General features: G+C 36.7%; 1 protein-coding gene across 1 annotated transcript in view; it reads left to right on the forward strand.

Moving 5' to 3' along the window:
* Positions 1–333: 333 nt before the first annotated feature.
* LOC121876241 overlaps positions 334–17,270 on the forward strand; it is a 41,079-nt gene continuing 24,142 nt past the window's right edge. Inside the window, exons 1-3 of the mRNA XM_042381247.1 lie at positions 334–506; positions 1,139–1,299; positions 11,233–11,506. Of these exons, the coding sequence (XP_042237181.1) occupies positions 11,248–11,506 (259 nt within the window). The 5' untranslated portion in view covers positions 334–506; positions 1,139–1,299; positions 11,233–11,247. The remainder of the gene's footprint in view (positions 507–1,138; positions 1,300–11,232; positions 11,507–17,270) is intronic.

Below are 17,270 nucleotides of genomic sequence, written 5' to 3' on the forward strand. Positions count from 1 at the left end.
GTTAACCAAATCTCAACTAACGAGGGATCACTGTACCGTATTTGAAGCTATTGCATGTAAGAAAAGCTTCCCAGGATTTCAGAGTAAGCAATCCCAGATACACTTGGGGCATTTGCTGCCCAAGTAGATCTTTTTCACTTTTCAGGCTCTGATCCATCCAATTCCGCCTAATTGGCTGAGTCTTCATCTCTCGTGATTACATGCTGCTAAGTTAAGTTTAGCTAGCTTCCTATCCTTATTTATCACGAAAAAGCATTACTTACGCAAACTTTTTTTCACTAGGAAATAAAAGATTTCCGTCAACTAACACAGATGATAGATAACTATACGGTGGTCCTACAGAGGCGGATTATACAGAAATTTTCTCTGGTTTACCTTGTAACCCTGCATCCGCCAGAGAGAGGAACCTTGTCATTCAGATAATCCTTCTCTGGGCAGACCTTGAAGTTGGAATTATTGAAAACTATTATGATACTGAAGATACAGCTCAAAAGGACCTTTCAATGGTATGTTATCATAATAAGAGTTAAGGAGTGATTAGTCTTGGGTTAAATTTCCAATCATAATGTATGAATGGGTTCCTTTTTTCTTCCTATTAAGTTGCCCAATATCACAAGAGTTGCTTGGGAATAGTTTCCACCAGAAACAGGGATTTCTGGATCAGTCTTCCATTCATTGCTTAAGGGAGGAAACAATAAGCCAAATTTTTTTCTCTTTTCACTTAGAATTCTATCTTGGTAGACATTGTGTTGGTTTGAAGCATTGACATTTATAGTTGCAGGGATTTGTGACGCAAAATTAACCTTTGTCAGGGTTTTAACTGTATGAAACTAAAGCTTTGTTGTCTCTCAAAGTAATCATTAAGAGTTCAAAGCATTGCCTAAATCCTTGTTTGTTGGAAGAGGAGCTGCTCAGCAATTCACACTTATCTGTTGCCAGCCACTAGAACACATCAATCCCTCTGGTCATCATAGAGACTAGAAGGGAATGATTTAGTTGATGTATTTCTTCAGTTTTATAAATCCTCAATTCAGCTTTAGTATGAGATTTCATGCTTTAGTTCTTCATATTTATGTATTTGACATATTTACTAAGTATTTACTGAATTTACATTTGAGTTCGTTTCTTATTTCTTCAGAGTTTGCAGTGTTTGACTTTGTCTTGCCCTGATGTAGTATCTGATGCTGTGGATACAAAGAGAATTGAGCAGGACCTCATCTCTTTTGAGGAAAGAAGTTGTGTGCTCTCCTCTGGAGCTTCTACTCCAGAACACACTGTGCACCCCAGGCACATGCTGTGGTTAGTATATCTTGTATGGCTATAACTAGTCATATAAAAGGTTCTATCTGCAGCTTTATTACATTTTTAGGTATAGGTTAAAATAGTGCACCATGCTAGGAAAATTTCAGTACCACATATAACATATAGGAAATAGAAGGACCTGTTTCAGGTCTTATGTTAAATGTTGCTGTAGTTAGTAGTATTTTTACAAATTTTCTGATCATTGTAATGTATTCATGGAGATTAAATTTAATATGATTAAGTACTACAAAAGTAGCAGAGAACTTATATTTTACCTTTTTAAGGACATTTAAATATATGAAGGTGGAAATGAAGTTTTGAGTTAAAGACAAAAAAAATTAAAGGAATTGGGAAAGAAATATGATTTCATTTAATGTTTTTCCATTGGGGGATATGTTTACATTTAAAATAAAGTTACTGATATAGAACAGAACAGCTTGTCTACATTAATATATTATATGGAAAAAAGAAAATAAATTTATAATAAAATTCTTCATATGTCTGTTGTGATCACATTGTCCTGAGGATATTTGTAGAGAATCAGTTGGAGGTTCAATTTCTAGCCAGTACAGTATGCCCTTAAAATTCTCAGGGATTTGGTTCTCAGAATTGCCACGAATATCATTTGCTGACCTGGGGGATGCAAATTTACCGTGTGCAAAGAAATGTATACCGTATTCCCTTTATTTTTTTGCCCTTAGGACAATTATTTCCTTTATATGTATTGTATATATGTGTGTGTGTGTGTGTGTGTGTGTGTGTGCACACACACAAAACACATATAAATGATAATGGAAGAATCCTCTCAAAAGAATAATCAGATACAAGACAACAAAATGTAGAAAAAATCTGAGTCGACCCTCAAATCAACTCCATGCTTTGTTATTAAAGTTGAGTGCGAGGATGAGGGAGGGGAGGTGAGTTGTTGATAGCTGGGCGGCGAAGGTTACCTAGTGAGTACAGATAGACCCCGACTTACGACGGGGTTAGGGACCCAAATCCAGGTTGTAAGTCCGACATGGTCGTAAGTCCGACATGGTCGTAAGTCCGACATAGATAAAAAAAAAATTTTTATTTTTTTTTTTTTTTTTAATAAAAAATCTGCGGCGGTCGTAAGTCCCGACGGTCGTAAGTCGTAGCAGTCGTAAGTCGGGGTCTGTCTGTATTTATATATCTGTCATATAGAGGGAGTTTAAGTTTTTCGCTTATAAAATGTCACTGAATTGGCTTGGCAGAATGTAACTTACATTGCTGGAATTCTTGTAAGATAGTGATTAGTGTAAGTACAAATATCCCAAAGTTTGCACTCGACAAAATTTTTTAGTAGTTAACTAAGTATATTTGAGTACAGTACAGGTTAGCCCTTAGACAAATATTATTATTTTTTTTTTCACAATATATATATTTAGATTGGTGTGTGCATTTAAATGAGTAAAAATAAATTGAGAAAGTTACGTATATCTACCCGAAAATATGAGTTGAAAAACTTTTACTCAAATGTACAGTGCATAACAGAGACGTGACCGATCACCCAAGCGGCTAATGAGCCGATCAGTGGTGAAGAGGATAAAGGTGAAAGTAAAAGTGAATGGACATACGTACTGCATCTTCAGAGGATGACTTGCCTAATTTCAGGTGGGTGAAAATCTATTTTTGATAACATAAAGTAATGAAAAACTAAGTTGAGAGGAAAGTGAGAGTGCATGGTAAGTGATAGGGATGGAATGAGGCAGACAAGAGGCGGGCGGTGTGCGGTGCCAGCGCGACCGCCCTCTCACATCAGCTGATCGCTAGTAAACAGACCATTTCGTGTCCCGTAATTTTAGCTGTGTCGATTTATGAGTGCTTGCTGCTTATATATCATTACGCCATATATTTTTCTCATATTTAATACTTAATAAAAGTCTTTTTAGTATTTTGTGTTTCTCTCAAGTACCAAACTAAATTATTCCATTGAAATAACACTTCAATTTAGTGCAAATTCGATTTAAAGCGACCTCTCTTGGAACTTATCTCGCGTTATATCGATATTCTACTGTCTAGCGAAAACTCGTATAATGGAGGGAATAATACATGGGTTAAATAGGGATGTGTTCCAGAGCACCGAATATAGCGATGACAGTAAACAAATGCGATTCAGTACAAGCGGACAAACTGGGATAGCAGATTCAAACACTGGAGAAGGGAGAGGGTGGCTGGGGGAGGACGGTAGGGATGCAGGGGAGGGGTGTGTCGCCGGGCTGAGTCGCTCACAAACACATCTCTGTGCATCTGGCTGGGGAGATGACAATAGGGAGGTAGGGGAGGGGTGCGTGGCCTGGCTGAGTGGCTCTCAAACATGTCTCTGAGCATCTATATCATGAGACGTCATAAACCACGTCACTGCCTGTTCCGCCTATTCGGCTGGGTAAACTGAGCCAAGTTAGACTCATCACAGCAGTCACCAGGCTACTGGGCCAAACTGTGAGGTGTTATTGTTGTTTTTCATTTCGCATTTTCAGGTAGTATATGTAACTTTAGTCATTTATTTTTACTCATTTATAAGCACACACCATCCTAAATACAATTGTGAAAAGGGTAAAAGAAATAATTGCCCTAAGGGCAAACCAAGTTAAATACTAAAACATTTATGTCTAGTGCAAACTATAGGATGTCTGCACTCAAATTAATCGATATCTTGCAAGAATTCAAGCAATGTAAGATATATTCTTCCAAGTCAATTCAGTAACATTCTTTAAGTGAAAAACTTAAACTTCCTTTATTTGACTGATAACTATGCACTTGGTAACCTTCTCTGCCCGGCTGTGTCAACACCTCACCTTCCCTTCCCCCATCCTCCCAGCCAGGGCGAAGGTGGTTTTAGGCTTAAAGTTTTTATCTTATAAAATGTCACAGACTAAATTTAGCAGAAGGTAACTTGCATTGCTGGAATCCTTGCAAGATAGCAATTAGTTTCAGTATGAACATTACATAGTTTGCACAAGAGATAAAAATTTTAGTATAGGATAGTACAGTAATATGTTGCTCAAAATTATGGCTTTTTCACAGGAAAAAGTCTGTAGTACAGGTTGACAATCCCTTATCCGAAATCCTTGGGGCCAGAGGCATTACGGATTTCGGAATTTTTCGGTTTTCAGAATGGTTAATTTTTTTTTTTTTTTTTTTTTATACACTGTATATATATATAGCCTACCCGGGCACAAGTCACTGACCCACATGGGGGCCTGGGTGGCGAAAATATAATAAAAATTAATATAACAATAACAATTCATAGGTGTAGGTCGTGTTTCTCACTTTTGATCTTTTTTTTTTCATTCTTGTATTTCTTTATTATTATTATTGTTATTTTATTATTACAGTATTATTGTTATTTTATTACAGTATTATTGTTATTACTGTATTATTATTATTAATAATTTTATTATCATATTTTATTATTATTATTATTGTTATCATTATTATTTTATTTTGGTGTATTTTTTATTAAAATTTTTATTTACTATGAATAATTATTATAATTATTATTACTATTACATTTTCGCCCCCAGGCCCCGATGTGGGTCAGTGATCTATGCCCGGGTGGGCTAATCCCTGTTAAAAAATAAATAAAAAAAATAAATAAATAAATTAAATTGCCCTCCAAAAAAACTTTCGGTTTTTAGAGCTTTTCGGTTTTTGGAATTTCGGATAAAGGGTTGTCAACCTGTTTAACTAACCCCAGTGGTTACTGTACTCGCTCCTCGTATCATCGAACAATATCGCTTATATAGCAAATATAAGGTACAAATTCCTAAACCTTGTATCATTGAATTATCGTACAGGTAGTTCTGCTAGAGCGCGATAATTGTGTTCTTGTAAAACATCGTGTTATAGAAAATCGCGTAATAGAAATAACAGGGCTTATGGAGAAAATAGGGTTAGGTGCAGATTTCTCGAAATCGAAAAAATTTAGTAGTTAGCTTAACACAAAGGATAGCACAGTCTAAATAAATGTTACATTCATATCTAATAATGAAATCATACAGTAAATGTAACACTTTACCTTGCAAAAATATGAATGCAACGTGATGGGGGAGAAGGGTGATTTTGAGGTTGATAACATCGAGCTTCTCTTCAAGTGTTATATCCTTTCTTTTACGATCATCACCGGGAATTCTATCACCAGGACGCTTCTTGGAGATATTCTTCTTTACCATATGCACAGTTAATACCACAAAATTGGAGAAATAGTAAGCAAAAATCGCGTTATAGCAAACAAGCGTTCGCGTTATACAAATATCGTTCCTAATTCATAAATCGCGTTAGAGCAAATTCGCGTTACCAAAACACGCGTTATAGCAGAACTCACTGTATAAAGAATGCTCGTATAACGAGATCCCCTGTTCAGTATGAACTGTAGTATTTATACGTGCATACAGACACAGTAAAATCACACTAAGGTGGACTAATTGGGGGGAAGGGGTGTCCAGGACAAGAGGTTGTCTACATTAGAAGAAATTTTAAATAAAAGACTTATTTTAAACAAACAACGAGTATAACACCAATGTATCCAATTTTTATGAAAGAAATACATGTTTTTTAATAAAAATTTAAAAAAATTAAGTAATGTACACAAAGTACTGTACCCTTACCCCAAAAATGGAAGGCAGATCCAGCTGGACATACCTCTGACTGCAAGGGGCTTGCAGTCACTCTTGAGTCAGAAATGAGCATGTGAAGAGGAACCCCCTCTGACAAGGAGGTTGATGGTGAAGGTTAGGAGGCACAGTTGGAGGGTCTTGGGCCTTTTATAGACAAATGCCTTAACATTACTAAGAAATCTTTTTATAGAGCCCATGACAATAAGAATCTCTTAGTATTACCATTTAAAAAAAATTATCTCAAATTTCTATACAACTGAAAACCTGGAACGTTAATGTGACATTTAAAAACTCATGCTCTTTTAAACATATGTTAATTAAGAACTCCCCCAACAATGCACGCGGCTGCATTTACAAGGTTCCTTCCAAGGAATGTAATATGTTCTACTTAGGCCAGACGGGTAAAGATCTTATAACTAGACTTAAACAGCATAAATATAGTGTTAGGACAGGCCAGGAATCCAATACTCTGTTTTTTTCATTTGAGGGATAATAAACATTGCATTGACTGGGATAATGCCTCCTCAATATTACCTTGTAATTTAATTGTCAGTAGGAACATTATAGAATCCAGTCTCATTAAACATACCGAATCTGTCAACATGAATTTGAGTTATGGTATGTACAAACTGGTTAATTTTGTGATTAAGAAGATTTGTAACCAGGTGAGAAGGTTGGGTCATCTTACCCTATGACCTGACTACGGACAGCTGCTGTGCTCAGAGATGGCATGGTCAATTTTTTTATGAAGAAGATTAGTAATTGTGGAGTCACTGCCTTATGACCAGAACATTGTGGACACCTACTGTCCCCTAGGGACTTAACCTCACTCTCCTCTACTGTATATTAGCCTTGTCAAGTGTTACTCCTTAGTTTGTACTCACGAAAGCGCTATATATATATATATATATATATATATATATATATATATATATATATATATATATATATATATATATATATATATATATATATATATATATATATATATATATATATATATATATATATATATATATATATATATATATATATATATATATATATATATATATATATATATATATATATATATATATATATATATATATATATATATATATATATATATATATATATATATACAAATTTTAGATATAATGTTTACTCTGAGTAAATATGTTATTTTTTGTGCAAAATATATGACATTTGTATTCAAAATATTCCTGGTCTTACAAGGAATCCAGCAATGTCAATTATATTATCCTAACTATAGTTTGAGGTATTATTTATTACTAAAAAGGTAAATATTCTGGTTTTCCCACACATCTGGTAGGGAGGGTTGGTGGGGGATGTGGGGGAGGGACGGACCGACCGACCATCTGTTACCGTGTGAAGAATATTTTTTTTTTTTTATTAACTGAAGATATTTGTTTTAGCTCATAAAATGCATACAAATTATCTGGTCAGAATATAATTTACATTGCTGGAATTCTTATAATTTGATGATCATTTTGAATATAAACATCATAGATTTTGCATTAGACATACAAATTTTAGATGTAATGTTTACTCTGAGTAAATATGTTATCTTTTGTGTAAAATATATGACATTTATATTCAAAATATTCCTGGTCTTATAAGGAATCCAGCAATGTCAATTATATTATCCTAACTTTAATCTGAGGTATTATTTAATACTAAATGTTAAAATTTAGTTTTTTCACCCAACATCTCTTGAAGGGAGGATTGGTGGGGGGTGGGGGGGAGGGTTGGGATGGACCGTGGTTGGAAGAGGGGGGGAGGCAAGGTGGGGTACTTTGATTTACAGATAGTGTGGTGAAGAATATTTTTTTTTTATTAACTGAAGATATTTGTTTTAGCTCATAAAATTCACACAAATTACTGGACCAGAATATAATTTACATTGCTGGAATTCTTATAACATGATGATCATTTTGAATATAAACATCATGGATTTTGCATTAGACATACAAATTTTAGTTCTAATGTAATAATTTGGTTTACACAAAGCAAGTATTTTATCTTTTGTGCAAAATATATGAAGTTTACATTCAAAATATTCCCTGACCTGCAAGGAATCCAGAAATGTCAATTATATTATCCTAACTTTAGTCTGAGGTATTATTTATTACTAAACGTTAAAATCTAGTGTTTCACCCAATCATTTCTCAGAGAGGTAGGGGCCAGTGAGCTGGGAAGAGGGGGTGGGGATTTGAGTCTATTATTTGAATGGACATTAACCTGGCGACTGTATTTCTCTTAAATATTAATTGTGTGAACATACCATCATAAAATTTAGATGTTATTTTTACTACAACATAGGTATTGTATCGGAAAAAGTGGAGTTTGGGGGTCGGGCCAGTCTCTATTGGAATTAATCCCATATGTTCTGTTGTTCCATTTCCGTGGATTTCACTTAACGCGGTACCCTGTGGGTTCAATTGACCGCGTAAATCGGGGTACTACTGTATATATATACAGTATTACCCCGCTTTACGCGGTTTCACTTAACGCGATTTCTCATATACGCGGTGCCTCGCCAGAACCGAACTTTCACTTAACGCGGTTCATCTACTCATACAGTCAACCCTCACTTTACGTGGTTAATGTAACCCACAGGGTACCGCGGAAAGTGAGAAACGCGTTAAGTGAATAACATAACATATGGGATTAAATGAAATAGGGGCCACCTGACCCCCAAACTCCACTTTTTCCAACACAATACCTATGTTCTAGTAAAAATAACATCTTAATTTTATGATGGTACATGCACACAATTAATACTTAAGAGAAATAGAGAAATACAGTTGCCGAGTTAATGTCCATTCAAATAATGGACTCAACTCCCTCCCCCTCTTCTCACACTACACTGGCTGGCTCTTCCCTCTGAGAAATTTTTGGGGGAAAACCAGGTATAGTAATAAATAATACCTCAAACTTAAGTTAGGATAATATAATTGATATTGCTGGATTTCTTGTAAGACCAGGAATATTTTGAATACAAATGTCATATATTTTGCACAAAAAATAACATATTTACTCAGAGTAAACATTATATCTAAAATTTGTATGTCTAATGCAAAATCTATGATGTTTATATTCAAAATGATCATCAAATTGTAAGAATTCCAGCAATGTAAATTATATTCTGGCCGGGTAATTTGGATGAATTTTATGAGCTAAAACAAATATCTTCAGTTAATAAAAAAAAAATATTCTTCACGACACTATCTGTCAATCAAAGTACCCCACCTTGCCTCCCCACTCTTCCAACCGGGCCAGATGGTCGATCCATCTCATCCCAACCCTCCCCCCCATCCCCCATCAATCCTCCCTTAAAAAGGTTGGGTGAAAAAACTAGATTTTAACATTTAGTATTAAATAATACCTCAGATTAAAGTTAGGATAATATAATTGACATTGCTGGATTCCTTGTAAAACCAGGAATATTCTGGCCAGATAATTTGTATGAATTTTATGAGCTAAAACACATATCTTCAGTTAATAAAAAAATAAAATAATCTTCAGGACCTTATCTGTCAATCAAAGTACCCCACCTTGCCTTCCCCCTCTTCCAACCGCATGGTCAGTCCCAACCCTCCCCCCCACCCCCCACCAATCCTCCCTTCAAGAGTTTTTAACATTTAGTATTAAATAATACCTCAGATTAAAGTTAGGATAATATAATTGACATTGCTGGATTCCTTGTAAGACCAGGAATATTTTGAATATAAATGTCATATATTTTGCACAAAAGATAACATATTTACTCAGAATAAACTTTACATCTAAAATTTGTATGTCTAATGCAAAGTCTATGATGTTTATATTCAAAATGATCATCAAATTATAAGAATTCCAGCAATGTAAATTATATTCTGACCGGGTAATTTGTATGAATTTTATGAGCTAAAACAAATATCTTCAGTTAATAAAATAAAAAAAATACTGTATTCTTCACACTGTAACAGATGGTCGGTCGGTCCCTCCCTCCCCCCCACCAACCGTCCCACCAGATGTGTGGGAAAACCAGAATATTTACCTTTTTAGTAATAAATAATACCTCAAACTAAAGTTAGGATAATATAATTGACATTGCTGGATTCCTTGTAAGCCCAGGAATATTTTGAATACATATGTCATATATTTTGCACAAAAAATAACATATTTACTCAGAATAAACTTTATATCTAAAATTTGTATGTCTAATGCAAAATCTATGATGTTTATATTCAAAATGATCATCATATTGTAAGAATTCCAGCAATGTAAATTATATTCTGGCTGGGTAATTTGTATGAATTTTATGAGCTAAAACAGGCAGTCAGGCAGGGTGGCGGGTGGGAGGTGGGGCGAATCTAAAAATAGCTCTCGAGCCGGACACTCACCGCGTATACGTGGAAAAAACCCGCGTTAAGTGAAAATTCAGCTCTGGCGAGGCACCGCGTATACGGTAAAACGCGCTAAGTGAAACCGCGTTAGGCGGGGTAATACTGTATATATATATATATATGTATATATATATATATGTATATATATATATATACGTATATATATATATATACGTATATATATATATATATATATATATATATATGCAAGTAAATCACTGTAGGTGCGTTGGATATATGTTGATAACCACAAGGAAAGAAGAAAACAACAAGTTCTAAGCGCTTGCATCTACATCTTCTTTCCTTGTTTATCAGCATATATATATATATATATACACCTAGACCCCGACTTACGACTACGTGGACTTACGACCGTCGGGACTTACGACCGCCTCAGATATAGATAAAAAATAAATAAATAAAATAAAATAAATTTAAATGACACACGCATTTTCTATACCGAAACGTTTCCAGTTAATGTAGTCTCCATGTATAATTAGAAAATTATGGGGGCCCCATGTGCATTCAGCTGACTACATTAAAGGTTAAGCGCTCAGTCACACTGTATCCATTCCTTATTATTTATTACTTTCACTGTACTGTATCCATTCATCATTATTCATTACTTTTACTGTACTGTATTTCATTGTAGATTTTTTATTAAAAAAAAATTTTTTTTTTTTTTTTTTTATCTACGTAATTTACGACCACATTTTGACCCGCTGACCTGGATTTAGTCCCAACCCCGTCGTAAGTTTGCTTAGGTGTATATATATATATATATATATATATATATATATATATATATATATATATATGTATATCTTAGTAGAAACCAAACTGAATGAGATGCTATATGATTTTCCATATCTGAAAAATTGCTTTTCTCTTTACAGATTCCACTGAAAGAAATGGCCAAAGAATCTGTTGAATCTCTGAGAGAGTGTGTCATTGGAAAGGATGAGCAAGGGGAAACCAGACCTCAGTATGGGCATACTGACATTCCAAAGACTTTGCAGTCTGATGCACTAAGTATCTCCAGTGGATCATTCTCAGAATTAGACTCAGAGGACCAGGCTATATTAAACGAGTCTGATACTGAATTATCTGATCATGAGTACTATGTGGTCAACCTGCCAGAGTGTTTCAACCTGACCACTTCATACATTGGTAAGTGTAATTTACATTTTGTGATGTTAAATATTTTCAAAGACGCTACATTTTATAAACCAATAAGACTACAATATTTCTGTCTTACATGGTGACATTATAGTATACAGTATATGAGATAGACTTTTGGTCAAACTTTTCATATATTGTACAGTGGTCCCTCTGTTAACGAACGCCTCTGTTAACAAAATTTTGGTTAATGAATTACCTTCCATAAGAATCTTCAATTTGGTTAACGAACAAAAATTTGATTAACGAGATCGTTACAAAAATCACGTTTTGTTGTGAGCATCAGCTGGTCAGCTGATGGCCCAGTCTGCCAATTCAGTAATCTGTTCTAAGTTTAAATTCGTTTCCAGTGGATTAAATATCATTTAAGTTGAGCTTTTTAATATTTTTGAATGTTTTATATTAAAATTATTAGTCATTTTAACATTGAATATTGATAATATATGCAGTACTGTAGAGGAAACTAACATACCAGTTTATTGTTGTGAGAATCAGCTGATGGCACAGTCTGCCAATTCAGTAATCTGTTCTAAGTTTAAATTCGTTTCCAATGGGTTAAATATCAATAAATTTCAGCTTTTTAATACAGTTAACCCTCACTTTACGCGGTCCCGCATTCCGCGTTTCCACGTTAACGCGGTGCCTTGCCAGAACCTCACATGCTCACATTACGCGGTACGTGAACCCCATTACGCGGAGAGTGTCCGGCGCGACGCTATTTTTAGATTCGCCCCACCCGCCACCCGCCCGCCTGCCTGCCTGCCTCTCCCTCCTCCTCCCTCCGCTTGGGCAAGCGGCGCGGTAAGGTTGCGCAGTATGATGTCTTTGTTGCGTTATCACTGACGTCATATGACGTATCAGACCTGTGATTGGCCATGCATCCCTACCCCCCTCTGCTGCTAGCTGTAATTGGCTTAAAGTATTATGACGTGTCCACCCGGGGGAGGGGGGGAGGGAGGGAGGGAGGAAAGACGACGCTTGACCTAGCCGCGGCAGTTTCATCCCTCAAGGCCACTCCGTGTAAACGCGCATCCATTGTTCCGTAAAATGGCTTCCGCCGGACCACCACCCCCAGAGAGAAACCTTTCCTTACCTGGACCCAGCGGCACTAAACCAAAGAAGACACGACGTTCCTTAAGCTACGAGGTGAAGTATAGCATCATCCAAGAGTTGGAGAAAGGAACAAGGCAGGTTGATTTGGCGCGCCAGCATGGCGTGAACGAATCTACGATCCGGACTATAAAGAAGGATTCAGCCAAGATAAAGGAGCACATGAAGATCACAAAGTCTACAGGTGCTTCTATGATCAAGTATTTTCACAACCAGGTGCTTCTCAAGACAGAAAAATTACTTGTGAGGTACTTGGTGCGTCAGGCGCGACGGAACATGGCGGTCGACACGCGCTCTGTTAAGGACTACGCACGTGAACTGTACATGGCAGTGGCACGAAAGATGGGAACTTCAGAGCCCAAACCCTTTAATGCTTCCTCTGGGTGGTTACAGAGGTTTAAGATCCGGAACAAGATCACCAATATAAACATTGGTGGTGAAGAAGCGAGTGCTGATCATGCTGTGGCTCGGGAATTTCCTCCGTTTTTACGTGAGATTATGGAGGAAGGACAGTACAGTGACGACCAGGTGTTTAACATGGACGAATCTGATCTTTTCTGGAAAAAACTACCTTCCAAGTCCTTCGTTGTGAAGAATGCCAGCAGGATTCGGGGCCGGAAAATGCAGAAGGAACGCATCACCGTCCTGTTTACCACCAATGCCTCCGGTACCTGTAAGCTCAAGTTATCGGTGATCCACACAGCCCGCAAGCCGCACGCCTACAAGAGCATGGACATGACCAAGCTAAATGTCCACTGGCTGACCGCACGTAAGGCATGGATGTTCTCTACACTGTCCCTCTCCTGGTTTGATGACTGTTTTGTTCCCGATGTAAAGAAATTCTGTGAGCGACAGAATGTCCCATTTAATATTTTGTTGCTGCTGGACAACGCACCAGGACACTCGCCCCTACTGTTAGATCGTCACCCCAACGTAAAAGTGGTCTTCCTTCCTCCCAACACTACGTCTTTAATCCAGCCCATGGACCAGGAGTTGATTTGCAATGTGAAAGCTGCATTCTCAACAAAAAAATTCCAGCTCCTGAACGACTACACCAACACCAGGGAAGAGTTGCGTAACCTGAGTGACACCACCACCGATAGCAAGAGCGAAGAAGATGAGGATCAACAGTTAGAACAGCAAAAAATACTCTTCAAACAATTCTGGAGAGTATTTAACATCAAGAAAGCTGTGGACTTCTTGGTGGAGTCATGGGATCAGCTGTCTATTGCTACAATTCGTCACGCATGGAGACATGTGTTGCATGGAATACCAGGTGAGAGGAGGAGTCAATCTGTGACTGGTGAGGTTCAGAATGTTGCAGTAGCAGTGGACCTTGCCAGAGAAGCTGCGCAGACTGTTACAGTTCCAGGCTTCTCCGAGACCACCAACGACGACATCCTGGAGGTGATCAGAAATCCTGAAGTGACTGCCGACGAGATGTTGGAAGAAGAACACGCCAGTGAAGAGGAGGAAGAAGGTGCGGCAGTCTCCGAAGAACACAATTTAAGTCATAGTGATATTAAGGGTGCCATGGAGTGTGCAGAGAAGATGAAGTCCTTCCTTTCCCGCGACAATGACGATGACCGCTATGAAGTCTTCCATACCCGGCTGGTGCAGGCTATGGAGCCGTACATCAAGGTGTATCACGACAACATCAACGCCAGCCGTCAGCAAAGCATAACAGATTTCTTCGCCCGCAACCCACCACAGCCAGCCCAAGCCAGTGATAGTGACAGTGAAGTTGACTTTGAGGGATTTGTCAGGGAAGCCCTGACAACTGTAAGTGACAGTGATGGTGATTCACCTAGTAATGGTGATTCACCTGAGGGCCAGTAATCTGCCCTCTGCCTCGGAACCAGCCTCCATCCCCGTATGCCGACCCATCTCTTCTACTACCGTAAGTTACACCTAATTTTTAGTTTTCTAACCTTACCTTTATTTTTCCTATGTTAACCTTTATCTTTCCTAACCTAACCTCTTCTATATTACTTGTTTTTTCATACCATCATAAAATTAAGATAAAATTTTTACTACAACATAGTTGTGTGTCGTCAAAAAGTGGAGTTTGGGGATCGGCCCGGACTCCATTTCAATTAATCCCATATGTTATGTTATTCACTTTACGCGTTCCTCACTTTCCGCGGTACCCTCCGGGTTACATTAACCGCGTAAAGTGAGGGTTAACTGTATTTGTATATATTTTTATCTCCTTTTATTTATAGGAAATAGGAAAAAATCCTTGCTAAAATACCAAACTGTTCCAACGTTACCTCATAATTATTTCCTAACTTAAAATGATGCTCCAACACTCATGCACACTTGCATGGAAACATACGCACGCGCTCGTGAAGAAAGTCGATTTCGACGGGGTCCCTAGCCGATTTTATTAATTATAAAAAATATTACATCAATTAGTGAAATCTTGTACTGAAGGTATAGCTAATCCCGTAGCATGTGTATTGTATCGCTGTAGACCTTTCAACTGTCCTTGCGATTGTCATCTGAGTAGACTTAGCTTATTATATATTTTAAATGACATTTCTTTCGATTATTGATTGTTTGCCTGCAAAAAAAAACCTTGTTTTTAAACTGTTTCACCACAGGATCGCATTGGAAAGTTTTTCATTTCGTAGAAACTGTGTAGTATCCATTCCATGACATATAATTGAAACAAAATAAATAGATGAATAAATAAAGCATTATATATAGATTTATATTTTTAATGCCTCACAGGGAATGTAAAATACAGTGACTCCTCCGTTAACGAACTCAATCCGTTCCAGAAGGTCGTTCGTTAACCGAAAAGTTCGTTAACCGAAACCATTGTTTCAATGGGTTTTTGGGTAATTGGTTCCAGCTCACCGAAAATTTCCTAAATTCAACAAAAATGGTAGAAAAGTTCGCTTAATTTGAGGTGTGTATGTAGAAGGCTCCTGGATGATGATGATGATGATGGGATTTAGAATGGGGGTGGAGGAGAAGGAAGAAGAGAAGGCATTGGGGTGGAAGAGAAGTCACCCCATGGCGCCATTTCACCCATAAAATTTTAGCTCTCTTGGTGTAATTCAAGATTATTTTCTTTAAATCAACACTGCACTGCATTATATATTGTCAATATGTAAAATATATTTCAAAATGACCAATAATTTATTTGGAAACAGAAAAAAGCGTTTAGTTGAAGAGAGTCTCAAGCAAGATGTTACCTCCAGTGAAAACAGAGAGAGACTAACTCCTGTTTGCTGTGTTATGAGGCTGATCAGACATTAAACTAGTCACTTTACCTTCAATTATGTTAAATAATTGTTAAAATGACTAAAAAATTGAATATTAAACTTTTAAAATTATTGAATAGTATAAACTTCTTGATATTTACTAAAATAGTAAGGAATTTAAGCCCTAGAACCGATTAATGTATTGGCGGACTGATACTAAAGCTGGTTGCCCGGTCAGTGCAAGCGAAAACATGTTGAGGTCGGTTCGTAAGAACTTCGCTAACCGAATTTTTTTTCGTTAACCGAATTGAAGATCCTTATGGAAGGCAGTTCGTTAATCGAAATTACGTTAACCGAGGTGTTCGTTAAACGAGGGGTCACTGTAAATAATTTCATTAAATAAACTTTAAACTTAATAATACTGTTTCATTTATACAACTGCTTTTACAGACAAGCATTGACACACATAGGTTAAGGCACACACACACACACACACACACACACACACACTACATGTAGCAGTGAACCGATGATTCTGCTTAATTCCACAGCAAATTAAAACAGCAGTTTGTGTTGCTTGAAATCAGCGTCTTTAGAAAGAAGTCTGTTTTGCATCGGTTACATACAACTGGATAATTTACCTGAAAGGGATTAAACGTTTGAAGATAATATTAGTATAAATTAATGATAAACAGGCAACCTCATAAACAGCCTGCACACAGCTGTGCCCGATGCATGATGTTCTTTAACATACTTACCGATTTTTACTTATGTTTAATTGTCTAAACATAAATTCATAAAGGTTGGCCCATTGCTCTGTCCATTTTAAAATCAAATTAACAGTATATACCAGCAGAAAGATATAATATAATACGAAACAACAAAGCCCAACCATTAATTAAGCAACGGAGAACTAAGTAACCAATCACCGATCACTTTTACATTCATTCATAATTTTTGCTATGTAGTATAGTAAACAAACGGCCTTGAGTTGCCAGCTGTCTCCAGCAGTGTTCGAAGAATCTTGAACGAGACTGTACCTTAGAGATTATCTTAGGTAGACTGTGTCACGTTATGGGTTTCCATATTTGAAGGAATCTGAAATCACTTGCAACTTATGGTCAGAAACATTTCAGCTTTAAAAGTATTCCCAACTTTTGGACATAAGGATCATAAGGATTTTTACACCTTTGTTATATGTAAACTTCAGTTAAAAAAAATTCAAATGATAGCTATTATGAATGAGGTTCAATCTAAGAATTGGAGTGTAGGGACTGTAGTGTGAGTCCATACATTAAATGGCATAAATGGGCACCCAGTTTACAAGAGCTCTTAGAAATTAAGAATAACTCTAAAGTCATTTCGAGTCTGCCAGATAGTCTAGTTGGATTTGTTCCTTAATAGGGATGACTGTCTTTCTGAACTTGATT

The sequence above is a fragment of the Homarus americanus genome, unplaced genomic scaffold, assembly GCF_018991925.1.
Source record: "Homarus americanus isolate GMGI-L3 unplaced genomic scaffold, GMGI_Hamer_2.0 scaffold34921, whole genome shotgun sequence".
Classification (NCBI taxonomy): Eukaryota; Metazoa; Arthropoda; class Malacostraca; order Decapoda; family Nephropidae; genus Homarus; species Homarus americanus.